Raw genomic sequence first — 15,888 nt, 5'->3', positions numbered from 1 at the left:
CGGGAAAACCAATGTCAAGAGCCAATGAGAGAACATAAATGAGAATTGAGAATGAAAGAAAGCTTGATTGCATTAATGAAAGCTATTAAATAAAGGTAACATGATGTCGAGAGGGATAGACACTAGTACAAAGAATTGTTTGCTTGCTAGAATGTTTGATTGCTTGATCCCCCCTAATAATGCTTAAAAAATAAACCAAAGTTACAAGACTAGACCTAACTAAGCTAGAGAAACATAATGGAAGTACATGAAATAAAAATACTCTATATTTACAATGAAAAGGACTTAGTTTTCTACAAGGTAGAAACAGGTCCGTTGTCAGCAACCTTGTCTTTGGCATCACAATTTGTGCACACGGTGTTATCTGCGCGCGGTGCCGCTGTTGGCATCTGCCTACAGCGGGCGCTGGCAAGGGATATTGGTGGGGAAACAGATGCAAATGGGCACTTGTTACTTGGCACAGCCAATACCACGGGGCCGTTCGTGGCGCTAGGCATTGGGAGGCTTGTTAGGATGCCACAGGGCGCATCCTAGGGGTCATGTGGCATGGCTGGAAAGCCACCCACGACATTCTCCCCCACCTGAGTTGGCGATGTCCTCAGAACCTTACTTGCAATATAATCATCAATTAGGCTCTTGTAGGCTTTGAGGTTTGTTCTTTTCTCCCAAGTATTCTCCTCTGCATCACAACCCTGCCATTTCACCAAGAACTCTTGGTGATCTTTTCTTGAGGCATGAATCACTCTATCATCGAGGATAGCTTCAACAAACCTTTTCCCAGTTGAATTGGGGCCTCAAATACTAGGTATTATGAGTTGTCTCCATGAATGATCCTCCATGTCTTCTCGAAAAGGTTTCAGAAGACTGACATGGAAGACAAGATGGATTTTCCACCAAGCTGGGGTATCCACCCGGTATGCAACTTTCCCAATGCGCCTTTTAATGGCCAAAGGTCCAATGTATTTTTGCAATAGACTAGGGTCATGGACCCCTACAAACAAATACTGCTTTAGGATTTTGACCATTACTTTGTCTCATACTTGGTATTCAACAAAGTGATGATTTTGATCAGCATGTATCTTTATCCGCTTTTGGGCTTTGACAAGATAGCTCTGCACTATCTCCAAATTTTGTTTCGATTCTTTTGAGAAGCTAGCAACTCGAGGAGATTTTGACATGTTTGGTGCATTCACGGTGTGTGGGAGTAGCGGTTGCTGTCCGGTAACAATTTTAAAAGCGCTTTTGTTTGTACTAGAGCTCTTTTATGAATTAAAACACAATTGAGCAGCATCAAGAAGATTTACCCAGTTCTTCTGCGATCCGATTACAAAGTGGCGGAGATATTCTTCCTGCATGCCATTGAACCGCTCTGTTTGGCCATCAGATTGCGGATAGAAACTTGAGATGTGACTCAATTTTGACCCGAGACACTTAAAGAGTTGGGTCCAAAAGTTGCTAGTGAAGCGTGAGTCGCGATCACTAACGATGTCTTTAGGCATGCCCCAATATTTTACGACATGCAAGAAGAAGAGTCGAGCTGTATCTTCTACTAATATATAATTTGGGCTGCTATAAAGGTAGCATACTTGTAAAACATATCCACCACAACCAAGATAGTTGTGAGATCTCCAACCTTGGGCAATCTGGTGATGAAATCCAAGGAAATGCTTTCCCAAGGTCTCTTTGGGACAACTAGTGGTTCCAAGAGTCCCGCTTGTGTGAAGCAGTCCGGCTTGTCCTTCTGGCATACTAGACAAGTCTTCACATACTGAGCGACGTCATCGGCCAATAATATGCAGGCAAAGTAATTCCATGGTGCATTTTTCACCAGGATGGCCGACCCACAAAGTATCGTGACATTCCGCCAGAAGATTCCTTCGCAGATCTCCTCCTTTAGGAACATAATGTCGGTTCCCTTTCACTTTCAAGAAACCATCTTGTATCTAGAACTGGGGAGTCTTGCCCTGTCTTGCCAAATCAACCAAATACTGTGCAGCAAGATCCTTGATGAGTAGATCCTGTATCTGGTCTTTGATGGTGGTGGCTACTTCACTCCCCCGTAGGGTGGAAAGTAGGCACACCGATGCTAGATCTACTCTCCGGCTGAGTGCATCAGCAACATGATTGGTTTTCCCACTTAGGTACTCTAGGTTGAAGTGGAATTCCGCTAGGAGTTCCCGCCACCTGGCCTGTTGACCATTCAGCTTCGACTGGGTCATGAAATGGCTAATAGCTGTGTGGTTTGTCTGGAACACGAATGGGGTTCCCAGTAGATAGTACCTCCAAAGACATAAGCAATGGACGACAACCAATAATTCTTTCTCATAGGCAGCATAGTGCCTCTCTACATCCTTTAGCTTTCGGCTCTCGTACGCTACATGATGCCTTTTTTGTAGCAAGACTCCGCCAAAGGCATAGTCGGAGTCATCCGTTTTACCTCGAATGTCTTGGCCAAATCAGGGAGGGACAAGACGGGGCTACTAGACATAGCCGCTTTCAATGTGTTGAAGGCCTCGGCTCTCCTGGGTCCCCAATCCCAAGGCGTGACCTTCTTGAGGAGATCTGTTAATGGCACTGCGATGAGGGAGTAATTTTTCACAAATCGCCGATAGAAGTTGCATAGGCCAAGGAACGCCCTCAAGGCGTGTATATCCTTAGGCGGTGGCCAATCTGCGATAGCCTGAATCTTCTATTGGTCCATCTTGATCTGCCCTTCCTTGATGTTATGTCCGAGGAAGTCAATCTATTTTTGAGAAAAGGAGAACTTGGATAGCTTCGCATATAATTCATGCTCTCCAACCGGGCTAGGACCTTCTGCAAGTGCTCCAGGTGTTCTTCCAGTGTTTGGCTATATACCACAATGTCATCCAAAAAGACCACCACGAATTCATCAATGTACTCTCGGAAGACTTGGTTCATCAGGGTGCAAAATGTGGCTGGAGCATTAGTCAAGCCGAATGGCATAACCAGGAAGTCGTACGACCCATATCTTGTCACACAAGTCATCTTGTGTTCATCACCCTCTGCAATCCAAACTTGCCAATAACCTGTCTTCAGGTCTATTTTAGAGAACATCGTCGCACCACCCAGTCTATCAAAAAAGTCTGCCATTAGCGGAATAGGGTACTTGTTTTTCACTGTGATTTTGTTTAGGGCCCGATAATCAACACAGAGTCGTAGGCTTCCATCATATTTCTTTTGGAATAGCACAGGGGACCCGTATGGGGTCTTGGAGGGCATGATGATCCCTGTGTCTAGCATTTTCGTCAATTTTCTTTGAAGCTCGGTGATTTTAGGTTGTGACATTATGTAAGGCGCCTAGGCGGGTGGCTTCGCACCCGTCACCAACTCAATCTCATGGTCCACAGTGTCCTAGGTAGGAGTCGCTTTGGCATGTCCTCTGGCATGACGTCTTCAAACTCCAGTAGCAACTCTTTCACAGGTGCAAGAATGGGACCCGATGAGCGTTCCATATCTTTAATGCAGAGAGTGTCCAAGAATGTAGGTTCATGTCTTTTGACTCCCTTCTTCAACTGCAAGGCCGAGATGTTCTCAGCGGCCATCTTCATGGCCATGCATGGGATAATGCAGGGCTTGGCCTTTTTTATTCCCATCATCAGTAGCATGCATACGGTATGGGCATGGTGTTCGTTTACCTAAAGAATTCCAACCCTACTATCAACTCAAAGTCATCTATGATCACCATGCGTAGGTTGAATTTTCATTCGTAAGTGCCAAATTTCACTGGTACCTCTTTGGCTATTCCACCCACTGGTTGAGGAGGTGAATTGATAGCCTTGAAACAACCTCTGCCCTTTCCTATAACTAGACCAAGGCGCTCCACCTGAGTCAAGGCTAAGTAGTTGTGCGTAACCCCCGTATCTATCATTGCCCGAATGGGCTTGCCATTCACATTCATCTCGACAGATATTAAGGTCTTCTCTTGTTTAAGAGGAGTCCCCTCATCCGCCTTCTTTTTTCCTTTCTTGGTAATTGGGCAGAGGTCCTTCTTCTTACGGATACCAGAACTGATTCCCGCTAATGCCTCAAAAATAGAGCCAACAATTGCATTGAAGGCACCTACTGGTTTGGTCTGGTCCGCATCATCTGCGTCGTCATCCGTCCCTTCATCAAAAGCTTGATGGGCATTTATTTGTGCATGTGGGAATTCACTTTTCCAGTGTGGTCTACCGCAATGATGTCATCCTGAAGGGGGCTTTCTCCCTCAATCATTGTTGTTTGACGCAACACTATTGCTGCCTCGGGAAGGAGCCTTAGATTTGGTTACACTCCAATATCCTTCATTTCTGCTAGGGCCACCATTGCTAGGCTGTCCCCCTTTGTATCCCGCTCGGATAGGCAGTTAAGGCCTATCCTTTAAGTTTCCACTTGATAGTCTCCAAGGCATTTCGCTTCTTGGATTGCCTTGGGTAAGGTATCTATCCTTTGTCTTTGCAGCTCTATACGGGCATAAGGTTTCAACCTTTCCAGGAATGTGAAGAGCTTTTCTTTGTCCCCAATATCACGTATGTTCAGCATGAGCATGGAGAATTCTTGTACGTAATCCCGCACTGATTTGGTCTGGCAGAGCTCCCATAGCTTTCTCCTTGCATTGTACTCAACATTTTCGGGGAAGAACTGTAGACGTATGGCTGCCTTCAGTTCTGCCCATGTCTCAAGAGCATCTTCACCGGCCCTTATGGCTTCGTACTTTACCCACCACCAGAGTTTAGCATCACCCTTAAGATACATGGCAGCAGTTGCTACCTTCTTAGTTTCTTCTAGGCCCTCCACAACATCGAAGTACTGTTCGATGTCAAAGATGAAGTATTCCACTTATTTGGCATTCCGAGCTCCACTGTATGGCTTTGGCTTAAGAATTTTCAATTTTTGTGCCAGGGGGCGAGGTTCATAGCACCCCCAATTTGGTTTCCGCCTCCTCGAAACAGGCCTTGTAAAGCAACATTGACAACATTAAGCTGCCCTCTAAAGTTGTCTATAGTTTGTTGCATGGCAGTCACCCTGTCTGCCTCTTGTGCCCGATAGGCTAAATCCTTGGCATGCTCCTGTTGGAGGCCCTCAAATTTGCCAAAAAATTTGGCTGCCTCTATGGCTGCCATTTGCCAGTCTCCATCAGAGTCGCGACTGATATTTTCTACGTCAACTTTGTCTTAGAGCATTTTGTGGTCTATGTCGTCCAACCTTTGCACTAGGCTGGTTCTTAGTTCAGGCACCGTATCCACGATGGGTCATAATATGTCAACCATCACTTCAGGGGTCGCAATGTGGTCCCCATGATTCATCATGGTCAGAAATGGTAGTAAAGGCAATGTGTTCCCTCGTCCGATGTCGAGACTAGGCTCTAATACCAACTGTTACGTGGCCCCTTCCTGAGATTCCTTAGAAGGGTGACGTAAGGCTAAGCAACTGATGTCACTGCAGTTACTATCCGCTAACTAAGGTCCCCTCCGTATGCTAGATGAGATTGTCAGTGCCGTACGGGAAAACCAATATCAAGAGCAAATGAGAGAATATAAATGAGAATTGAGAATAAAAGAAAGCTTGATTGCATTAATGAAAGCTATTGCAGAAAGGCAACACGGTGTCGAGGGGGAGAGACACTAGTACAGAGAATTATTTGCTTGCTAGAAAGTTTGATTAATTGATACCCCCCTAATAGTGCTTAAAAAAATTAACCAAAGTTACAAGACTGACCTAACTAAGTTAGAGAAACACAATGGAAGTGTATGAAATAAAAATACTCTATATTTACAATGAAAACGACTTAGTTTTCTACAAGGTAGAAACAGGTCCATTGTCAGCAACCTTGTCTTTGGCATCACGGTCTACGTGCGGGGCGCTGTTGGCGTCTACCTGCAACTGGCGCTGGTGAGGGATATCAGTGGGGCGATAGAGGTACATGCGCGCTTGTCACTTGGTGCAGCTAAGACCACGGGGCCGTCCATGGCACTAGGCGTTGGGAGGCTTGCTAGGACACCACGGGACGTGTCCAAGGGGTCATGGGGCATGGTTGGAAAGCCGCCCATGACATTACATGCGCCAAGTCCCTGTGTTCATAGAGTAGCTCCAAGTTGGCTACAATTGCTTCGTTGTTCGATTCTTCATCTGCCTGGAAATATCTTAAGGTAGGTTCCCATACTTCCGCCGGGATAAAAGCTTCTGCACCGTACACAAGAGAAAAAAGAGTATCTCCCATGCTCGACTTGGCCATTGTTTGATATGCCCATAGAAATCCGGGTAATTCCTTGGGCTAATTGCCTTTAGCCGCTTCAAATCTTTTCTTGAGGTTTTGAATAGTCACTTTGTTCATTAACTCTGCTTGACCGTTTGAATAATCACTTAGTTCATTGTAACTTTTGCATCGATAAATTGTGGCCCATTGTCGCATTCTATCTCATTTGGTATTCCAAACCTGCAAATTATATTTACCCACAAAAAGTCCACCATTTCGCATTTTTTGATCTTCTAATTAAAACGTGCTTCCACCCACTTAAAGAAATAGTCAGTCAAAATTAAGAGAAATCTTACCTTTCCGGGAGCCGATAACAGTGGTCCAATGATGTCCATCTCCCATTTTATTAATGGCCATAGGGATAGAACCGAATGTAAGGGTTCTGCCGGTTGATGCACCAGTGGTGCATAACATTTGCACTTATCACATTTTCGTACGAAGTCTTTGGTATCTTGTTTCATACGAGACCAATAATATCATGTCGTACAAACTTCAAAACTAAGGAATCTATGCCCGAATGGTTGCCGCATATTCCTTCGTGGACCTCTCTCATGACATAGTTAGCTTCAGATGCCCCTAAGCATCGGGTCAACGAGCCTTGGAAAGATTTTCTATACAATTGGCTCTCCTTAAGCTATATCGCGCTGCTTTGGCGCGCAGCACCCGGGATGCTTTAGAGTCTTCAGGTAGCTTCCCGTGCTCGAGATAATCAATGATTTCATTTCTCCAGTCCCAGACCAAATTAGTCGAAATTTACCTCACAATAACCATATGTATCCAGGACTGAGTTCATCAGTTGTACTACGATCTCAGACTCTGATCCCTTTATTCCCGTCGATGACCAAGGTTTGCCAATGCGTCTGCATATGTGTTATCTTCCCTTGGTATATGAGTAATTGACCACTCCCGAAATCGCGCCAACAGAGCCTGGACTTTTACCACATATTGTTGCATGCGCTCCTCATTGGTTTCGAAGATCCCGTAGACCTGATTTACCACTAGCTATGAATCGCATTTGATTTTGATGACCTCAGAGTCAAGTCCCTGGGCCAATTCGAGCCCTACAATCAAAGTTTCATACTTTGCTCCATTGTTAGTTAAAGGGACCGTTCTGATAGCTTACCTTAGGGTTTCCCCCGAAGGTGTGATTAAGACTATACCGAGCCCGGGTCCTTTTATGTTGGAAGCTCCGTCCATAAATAAGGTCTAAGCCACTGATGTCGATTCCGACACCATTAATGACTCCCTGGTTTCCAGAGGCAATAATAGCAGATTGAACTTGGCCACGAAGTCAGCCAAGACTTGCGACTTAATTGCACTTATTATTTGTGTTCTATGTTGAATTCACTCTTTCTGATAGCCCATTTGGCCAATCTACCAGAGCTTAGGTTTATGGAGGATGTTCCGCAAAAGGAAAGTAGTCACCATAGCTATCGAGTGGCATTGAAAGTAGGGCCTCAGCTTCCGAGCGGTGACTACGAGAGCTAAGGCTAGTTTCTCCAAATGTGGGTAGCGAGTTTCTGCTCCTATTAAAATTTTACTAATATAATAAATGGGAGATTATGTACCTTCGTCCTCTCGGACTAAAATCGTACTTACCGCAACTTCCGAGACCGCAAGGTAAACTAGAAACGTTTCACCTTCTTTTGGTTTTGAAAGCAATGGAGGGCTTGACAAGTACTTCTTCAAATCCCTCAAAGCCTGCTGGCTCTCCGGGTTCTATTCAAAATTATTTTTCTTTATGAGCAGTGTGAATAAACGATGGCATTTTTCTGATGACCGGAAAATGAACCTACTCAAAGCTGCCAATCTCCCCGTGAGCCTTTGGACTTCCTTCACATTTGACAGTTGGTCCAGGATGTCTTCTATAGCCTTAATCTTATCTGGGTTTACCTTAATTCCCCTTTGCGATACCAGAAATTCTAGAAACTTGCCAGAGGTGACCCAAACGCACATTTCTCGGGATTAAGTTTCATATTATGCTTCCTTAGGATGTCGAAAGTTTCTTGCAGATATTTAAGGTGATCACCTGCATTCAAAGACTTAACGAGCATATCGTCTATATAAATTTCCATAGTTTTTCCTATTTGATTTTCAAACATCCCGTTCACTAGCCGTTGATAAGTGGCTCCGGCATTTTTCAACCCGAAAGGACATCACATTGTAGTAATATGTACCAAAATTCATTATAAATAAAGTATTTTCCTGATCCTCCGGGTTCATCTTCATTTGGTTTTACCTGGAATAAGCATTGAGGAAACTCATTAACTCATGCCTGACCGTGGCATCAATCATTTGATCGATGTTTGGCAGTGGGAACGAGTCTTTTGGGCACGTCTTATTAAGATCTTTATAATCTGCACACATGCGAAGCTTATTGTTCTTCTTAGGAACTACTATTACATTGGCTAGCTAGTCTGGATATTTTACCTCTCGGATCAAACCTATATTAAGTAAGCGGGTTACCTCTTCTTTGACAAATTTATTCCTAGCTTCGGAATAGGGCGTTTCTTTTGTCTTACTGAAGGTATGTTGGGATCCAAGCTTAATTTGTGCACGACTACCTCCGGCGAGATGCCTTTCATATCCTCATGCGACCATGCAAAACAATCGGCGTTACATTTAAGGAATTTAATAAAGCCAGACCTGAGCTCCGGGTGCAGTCCTGTCCCCAAGTGAAATTTCCTTTCTAGGAATTCTTCGAATAATGCAACCTTCTCTAGCTCTTCCACTGTGGATTTTGTTGCATCCATCTCTTTTGGAACTTGAAAATATCTCAGCACGTGATAATATTCCGACGTCTCTTCCCCCGGGCTAACTTCATCTAGTTCGGGTGCAGGTGTCTGTTCGTGTAATTGCTATGTCATGTGTTCCTTTCCTTTGCTACTGGAGATCAAAATTGCATTCATCTCCCTTGTCACCGATTGGCCACCCCTTATCTGCTTAATTCCTTCGGGCGTTGGAAACTTCAGCAATTGATGATATATTGATGGTACAACTTTCATCTCGTGCAACCATGGCCTTCCCATAATGATGTTATATCCTATATCACCATCCACCACTTCAAAGAGAGTTGTTTTCATTACTCCTTCAGCATTCATGAGTCATAAAATTTCTCCCCGGGTTGTCACACATGCGAGATTGAATCCAGCAAGGAGCTTTGTGGTTGGAATAATGCTTTCGGTAAGCTTAATTTGCTCCAATGCTCTCCATTTTATGATATTAGCCAAACTTCTTGGATCCAATAGAACATATTTAATCTTAAAACCTAGCACATTTAATGAAATTACTAGTGCATCGTTGTGTGGCAGTAGCAATCTGTCTGTGTCCTTCTCTGTAAAAGTGATATTGTCTTCCTGGAGCCTTTTGCTATGGGTTATTGATACTTTCATCTTCTTTGCTGCTGAAAAGTTGACCCCGTTAATCTCGTTCTCTCCGAAGATTATGTTGATTATTTGGCACGGGGGATCTTCTCCTGCTTTCGAGGGTTCCGTATTGTCCCGGTTACGACCATAATTGTTCTTAGCTCAGTCACTCAAGAATTCTCTAAGGTGACCATTCTTCAATAATATTGCGACTTCTTCCCGGAGGTGTCGGCAGTCCCTTGTCCGGTGGCCATTCGTCCCATGGTATTCATACCACAAGTTGGGATCCCTTTGGATGGGATCAGATCTGATCGGTTTCGGGAACCGTGCTTCCTTGATGTTTCTCATGGCTGACACCAATTCCACCATACTAACATTGAAGTTGTATTCCGATAACTTGGAATAAGAAGGATCCCGTGACCCTGACACTTCTTTATCCTGTAGTGATCTATTGTTCTGACCTCGATCAGTCCTCCTATCAACGACAAACTTATCCGTTGTTCGGGAGCCTCTACCGTGGCCTTCAGTCCATTTGTAGGGCAAAAACCGGCCCCTCGAATTCCGTATGTCTGTGTCGTAATCACTCTTCGATTTTTCACTATTCTTCTCTCGTCCTTTAGTCGACGATGGAAAGACAACCTGATCATCTTTGATCCTTATCTTTGACTCGTATCGGTTGTGGATATACGCCCAAGTCGTTGCTTGAAACTCAAGCAGGCTTTCCTTCAGTTTTTGGGAAGCGTCTGAACTTCTCGGATTCAATCCCTTGGTGAATGCTTAAGCCACCGAAGTTGTTGCTTGAAACTCAAGCAGGATTTCCTTCAGTTTCTGGAAAGCGTATGAACTTCTCGGATTCAATCCCTTGGTGAATGCTTCAGCCGCCCATTCATCCGGGACAACTTGGAGCAACATTCTCTCCTTCTGGAATCGGGTGACGAACTCTCGTAGTAGCTCGGACTCTCCTTGCGCAATGTTGAATATGTTGGCATTTCGGGCCTGTACTTTTCTGGCCCTGGCATAAGCCTTGATGAATGAGTCCACGAGCATTTAAAAGGAATCTATGAAATGCTTGGGTAACAGTGAATACCACGTAAGGCTCCCCTCGTGAGGGTTTCTCCAAATTTCTTTAGCTGAACATATTCAATTTCGTGAGGAGCTAAATCATTTTCCTTCACCGCCATTGTGTAGGTGGTGATATGCTCTTGAGGGTCTGAAGTTCCGTCATGCTTTGGCACTTCAGGCATTTTGAACCGCTTCGGGATTAGATTTGTTGCCGCACTTGGCTTGTATGGCAATTGAGTATACTTCTTTGAATCTGGACCTTTCAGCACTGGTGGCGTACCCGGGATTTGGTCCATGCGAGTGTTCACTTCCCTCATAAATTGTAAAAGTTCATTCTTGAAAGGGTTGTTCTCATTATTGAGGCCGGATCAGCTCTCCCCAGCCCCATCGGAGCCAACTTCACCCCTGGGAGTGTTGTTGTCGATCCTCTATGTTGTTTGATTCGCGCGAGCACCGAGAGGAATTGACTCTCGTCTGCTCGCATTATTCGAATCCCCCAACAACGCCTGCTTCAACTCCATCATAACCTTATCCTACCGCGTGAGGTGGCCTAGAATGATCGCCTGTTGCTCTTGCAAGACCCTTACCGAGTCAATGACATGTTCCTCATTAGCATCATCGGGAGTTCTCTCCCAAAAATGTCAAGGATATTGCCTGTCATGCACCGGTGTGACGCCATTCCCCTTATTGTGGGTGTCACTAATTGAGTCCTCAAAATGAGGTTGATTCCCTCGAATCTCGGGGTTGCGCATGTTGTTAATAGTGTTATCTGCCATTTCTCATGAATATTTCTAAGACAAAATAATCAAAACACGTTAGTAAAAAAGGCAAGGATCAATTTAATTGCATGACTGTCTAGGCCTCACGGAGGGCGCCAAACTATTTATCCGTAAAATGGTACAATTGAATTTCTACGTGGTTTCCAGACAAGTGAATTAATTTGATCCTAAAATAATAAAATAATCAAAGAATTATGCAATACTTAGCCGTAGGATATAGACGAAATAGCATAAGCAACAGTTCCGGGAATAGGGTTTCCGAGCACAATAACAACAAAATCAAAAAGCAAGAAGATAAGAGTGTATTAAGCTTTGAATATAATGTAGCATAAGTTTGCTAGAAAATCCGTATCCTTTACAATGATATTTGAGCTCACTATTTATAGCTACGTCTAAGGAAGGAGGTCATATGACTGTGCCCCTCTTTAATGTCAATTATGAGGGTCATTGATGAAGATGTAACGGTGAACATAAATACCAAATTCCCTATAATGGGAAATTTCCCTTCATGCCACGAAATATTCTCTATTAAATGCTACCGGGAAAATAGTATTTATCACATCCTCATGAGCATTATTCTTTCCGGTGACAGACGGAACAATTGCATTTGGTCTTGACAACCCCCCCATCATGGGTTCCACGCGTCCTTCTTTTGGACGACCACGTGTCATAGCATATTTTACCCTATATAATTATATAAGTTGTTATCCGTTCTTTAACTTAGTTTTCTTGCAATGACATATGTAACACTTAGATATTGTAGGTTTTGAGTTGAGAGAGTGAGTTCTAAAATGTATATCTAACTCTATTTATACACTTCTTTAATTTTCGTACATATATATTAGATTCGGGCCTGAAGCATTGGGTTTTGTCGAATCATGAGCCCATGCATTGTTAGATCCGCCACTATTTTCTTGGACTTACGATTTGGAGGTGAATATGTTATGTTTGTATAGGGTGAATTTGTGTTATGTACTGATCAGACATGTAGTAAGAGAACACAAAAATTATTCGCAAGCTTGCACACACGTGGGAAAGTTAGAGCTTTTTGAGAATGGAGAACCCCAGACGGCTGTGGAGGCCTGAAAACAAGACAGTTCGAAAAAAGAGTCTTTTGTCTACACACTTTGGAGAATAGAATAGACGAAATGGCTGTGATTGACAAAGTAGGGGGAGGTGAGTCTTGTCTCCTTTCACTTTGTCGTACTCGGGGGAGTGATCACAAGAGCTAGAGTACATGCCAGATGAAACGACAGTGGTTCCATACGGGGGATTGTCAGGTTCTTAGTGGTGCATTATCTGGAATAGGTTGGAATTGGAAATAATTGGAAACGAGGGAGGGAAAGGAAAAGCAAAAAGTTTTATGCGTTTCATCTTGGTCAATGATGGACTAAAATTATGTCATAGAAAAAGCCAAGATCCCATTCGTGCATGCACAAATTTTGATATCTATACCACAATCCTGCACGTCTAACAGAATAATGAAGATGTGATAATTAAAATAATTCATATGATGTTCTTATATATGCTGTCTCAGTGAGACGTCACAACTCAGAGAGCTTAGTCAAGCCACATACTTCATACATATGCTTGGTAAGGCAGGAGGAATCAAAATCTTAGCCAGTACACAATAGTGATATGATGCCTAATATATAACCACTTCATAATAGTGTGGAATATAGAAATAGTGAAACGACAGCCACCTATACTTGTCTTAAATCTTGTATTTGTATCATGAAATTCATTAAATATGTATAAATTTTAAATTTAGAATCCAACTATTAGAAATTTAAAGTTGTCGTTATAGAAGAACTCAAGTACCTACTACCTCCCGCTAGCACACGTACTATGTATGTAACCATGCCCACGAAGGTTTAGAATGATGAAAAAAATAAGCTCCCTAGTTTTGTCTTTATTAGAATTTTAGTTTGCATCTTTAACAATTTCGGGTACTTATGAAGCAATACTGAGTAGGCAGGAAGAGTAGAATTATATTAATGACACAATATTAAGATGAGGCACATCATTAACTTCCATGACAGTGAAGATTAAGAGAAGTGGAATTAAATTAGAGCCCTTGTCGCCAAATGTGTAGCAGCTGACCAAATTCCAAGAAATGGTCACGTTACTAACACATGCTAATTACATTAATATTAAGAGACTTCTTCTCATCTTGTCTCCTTCATTTGCTATATAGATGACATTGCTTTGAGTCTTATTGCCTATCACATAGTTAAGAGTTTCCGCTTGACAAGAAAATTACAAAACCAACAATGGCTACTTCTTCAAAATCAAACCACATTCGATCAATAAGTTTACCAGCAAGATCACACCCTACAACTAAAAGAGTTGAAGATGCAGTCAATAACCTCAAAACATTGAAGATATCAACTGCATCGACAGCTGAGACCATGCACGTTGGTCTACTAGGCCTAGAGGAGTTATACAAATGCATGAATGATTTACTTAACTTGCCTCAAACACTTCAAGCCCTCTCTCAATATCAACAAGGGAAATTAGTTGAAGATTTATTGGATAAATCAGTGCGGCTTCTTGATTTGTGTGGCACTATAATGGAACTCGTCTTACAATACAAAGAAAATGTAAGAAACCTTCAATCGTCTCTCAGAAGGAGGAAAACAGATTCAATAACAGAAACCAGCATGGCCAAATTCACCACCTTCAACAAGAAGATTAAGAAGGAAGCTAAAAGATTAGTCTTGGTCTTAAAGCAAATGGATCAAGAAGCCGAGGGCGGATTTGTACCCAAAGATGCAGACCAAGACACAGTAGATATGATTAAAACGCTAAAGGAGGCGAATGAAATGCGCATTTCCATTTTTCAGATGTTTTTGTCCTTCTTGTCTGTTCCACTTTTGAAGCCAAAGACATCTAAATGGTCATTGGTTTCAAGCTTTGTGAACAAGGGAAGAATAGCATGTGTAGGTCAAGAAGAAAAAATGAACTTGGAAAATAGGCTGGAATCATTCGAGGCTCACCTTGACAACTTTGAAAATGGCTTGGAAGGGTTATTTAGGCGCATGAATAGATCAAGGAGCTCTCTCCTAAATATGAAGTCCTGCTAATTTAATTTAGCAAATTTTGTTTCATAAACAATTGTGTAGTTATTGTTAGAAAAGTATTACAAAGTGAAAGATTTATCTCCAATTTTCCTCTCTCTATATGTGTGTGGTGTGTGTCTCTCTCCCCCGTGCTTCTTGAGCTTTAGACCACTGGCTTCCAACTAGGGTGCTTGGAAAAGAAAGGAGTATTTTATTCTTTTACTACCTTGTATTCTACCATTGTGATTGAATTAATTGCTCTTCTGAATGACCTAATCATAATAATAATGAGATTAAAAATCGATGCTTCCTACTACCAAGAAAAGGTCACATGTGATGACACTAGAATTCAATATACACGACATTTTAGTAAAAATCCATCACATTTAAATTTAATACGATGGAAATTTCATGTTGATGTGTGAAATAAAGGACATAAATCAATAAAGATAGAAGGTAACTCCGAGGTACTGAGGGTTGGTCAAGCAAGACAGATTACATGAAGTCTGCAAATAACTCCTCGGCTCTCTCCTGGATTTCGCTAGTACCAAGAATGTGAACTGCAAGAATATGCAGAAATATAGTATGAGTACCAAATCGATGTGTACTCAGTAAGTACCCTGACCAAAATCAACGAAGTACTGCGAGATTTTGATTAAAAAAAAGATGCTCACTTTACAAATCTATGCAATTCATCAGTATTATAAAGGCATAGGTAATGCACAAAACAACAAAGAAATCTATGCACAACTAAAACAGGAATAAATACAAGCAATCTCAGCTATTCAAGTCCAAAGCATAAGAAAAATGTCTCAATTACAACTTACATAAAGAGATGCATAACTCAATATTAATATGAAATGCATTAATAAGAGTTTATGAATGTTTATGCATGATAAAGACTCAACCTTAATATCCAATTGATACTCTCCAAGTGTCCAACAAACTTGTGCGCACACGGTCTGATGTAGCATGAGTAACCACGTGACTCCAGAGGAGAGAATCCATACCCACACGCCATATCTGAGCATTCTAGCTCAATAGTCAATCATCCATCAGCATGGACAACTCACATGCCATAATCATCTGATACCGCATGGATTACTCACGTGCCATAATCATCTCAAACCACACGGATAAGTCACATGTCATCATCATCTCAAGTCATACAGATAATCTACGTGCTATAATAATCTCAAATGCACGCACAACTCACGCGTCATAACCACAATCCATAGGAGAAATCCAATATGCAAGATATATATATATATATATAACATATGACTAACAGCTCCAACATGTAATCTAACATACAAATAGCCTATCATGTCAATTAGTATGTAAAAGATGCCTAAACATGATCTCTA

At 42.3% G+C, this 15,888-nt stretch overlaps 2 protein-coding genes across 2 annotated transcripts; one reads left to right on the top strand and one right to left on the bottom strand.

Moving 5' to 3' along the window:
- Positions 1-9,780: 9,780 nt before the first annotated feature.
- LOC138878619 (uncharacterized) lies at positions 9,781-10,997 on the bottom strand. Its single transcript, XM_070158312.1, has 2 exons — positions 10,706-10,997; positions 9,781-10,394 (listed from the first exon to the last, which is right to left on the bottom strand). The coding sequence occupies exons 1-2, from the start codon at positions 10,995-10,997 to the stop codon at positions 9,781-9,783; spliced, it is 906 nt and encodes a 301-aa protein (XP_070014413.1).
- A 2,735-nt stretch (positions 10,998-13,732) lies between these two features.
- On the top strand, positions 13,733-14,545 carry LOC104225962 (uncharacterized). Its single transcript, XM_009777838.2, has one exon. The coding sequence runs from the start codon at positions 13,733-13,735 to the stop codon at positions 14,543-14,545; it is 813 nt and encodes a 270-aa protein (XP_009776140.1).
- The last annotated feature ends 1,343 nt before the right edge of the window (positions 14,546-15,888 follow it).

The sequence above is a fragment of the Nicotiana sylvestris genome, chromosome 9, assembly GCF_000393655.2.
Source record: "Nicotiana sylvestris chromosome 9, ASM39365v2, whole genome shotgun sequence".
NCBI classification, from domain to species: Eukaryota; Viridiplantae; Streptophyta; class Magnoliopsida; order Solanales; family Solanaceae; genus Nicotiana; species Nicotiana sylvestris.
This window is presented reverse-complemented; position numbering and strand designations above follow the sequence as displayed.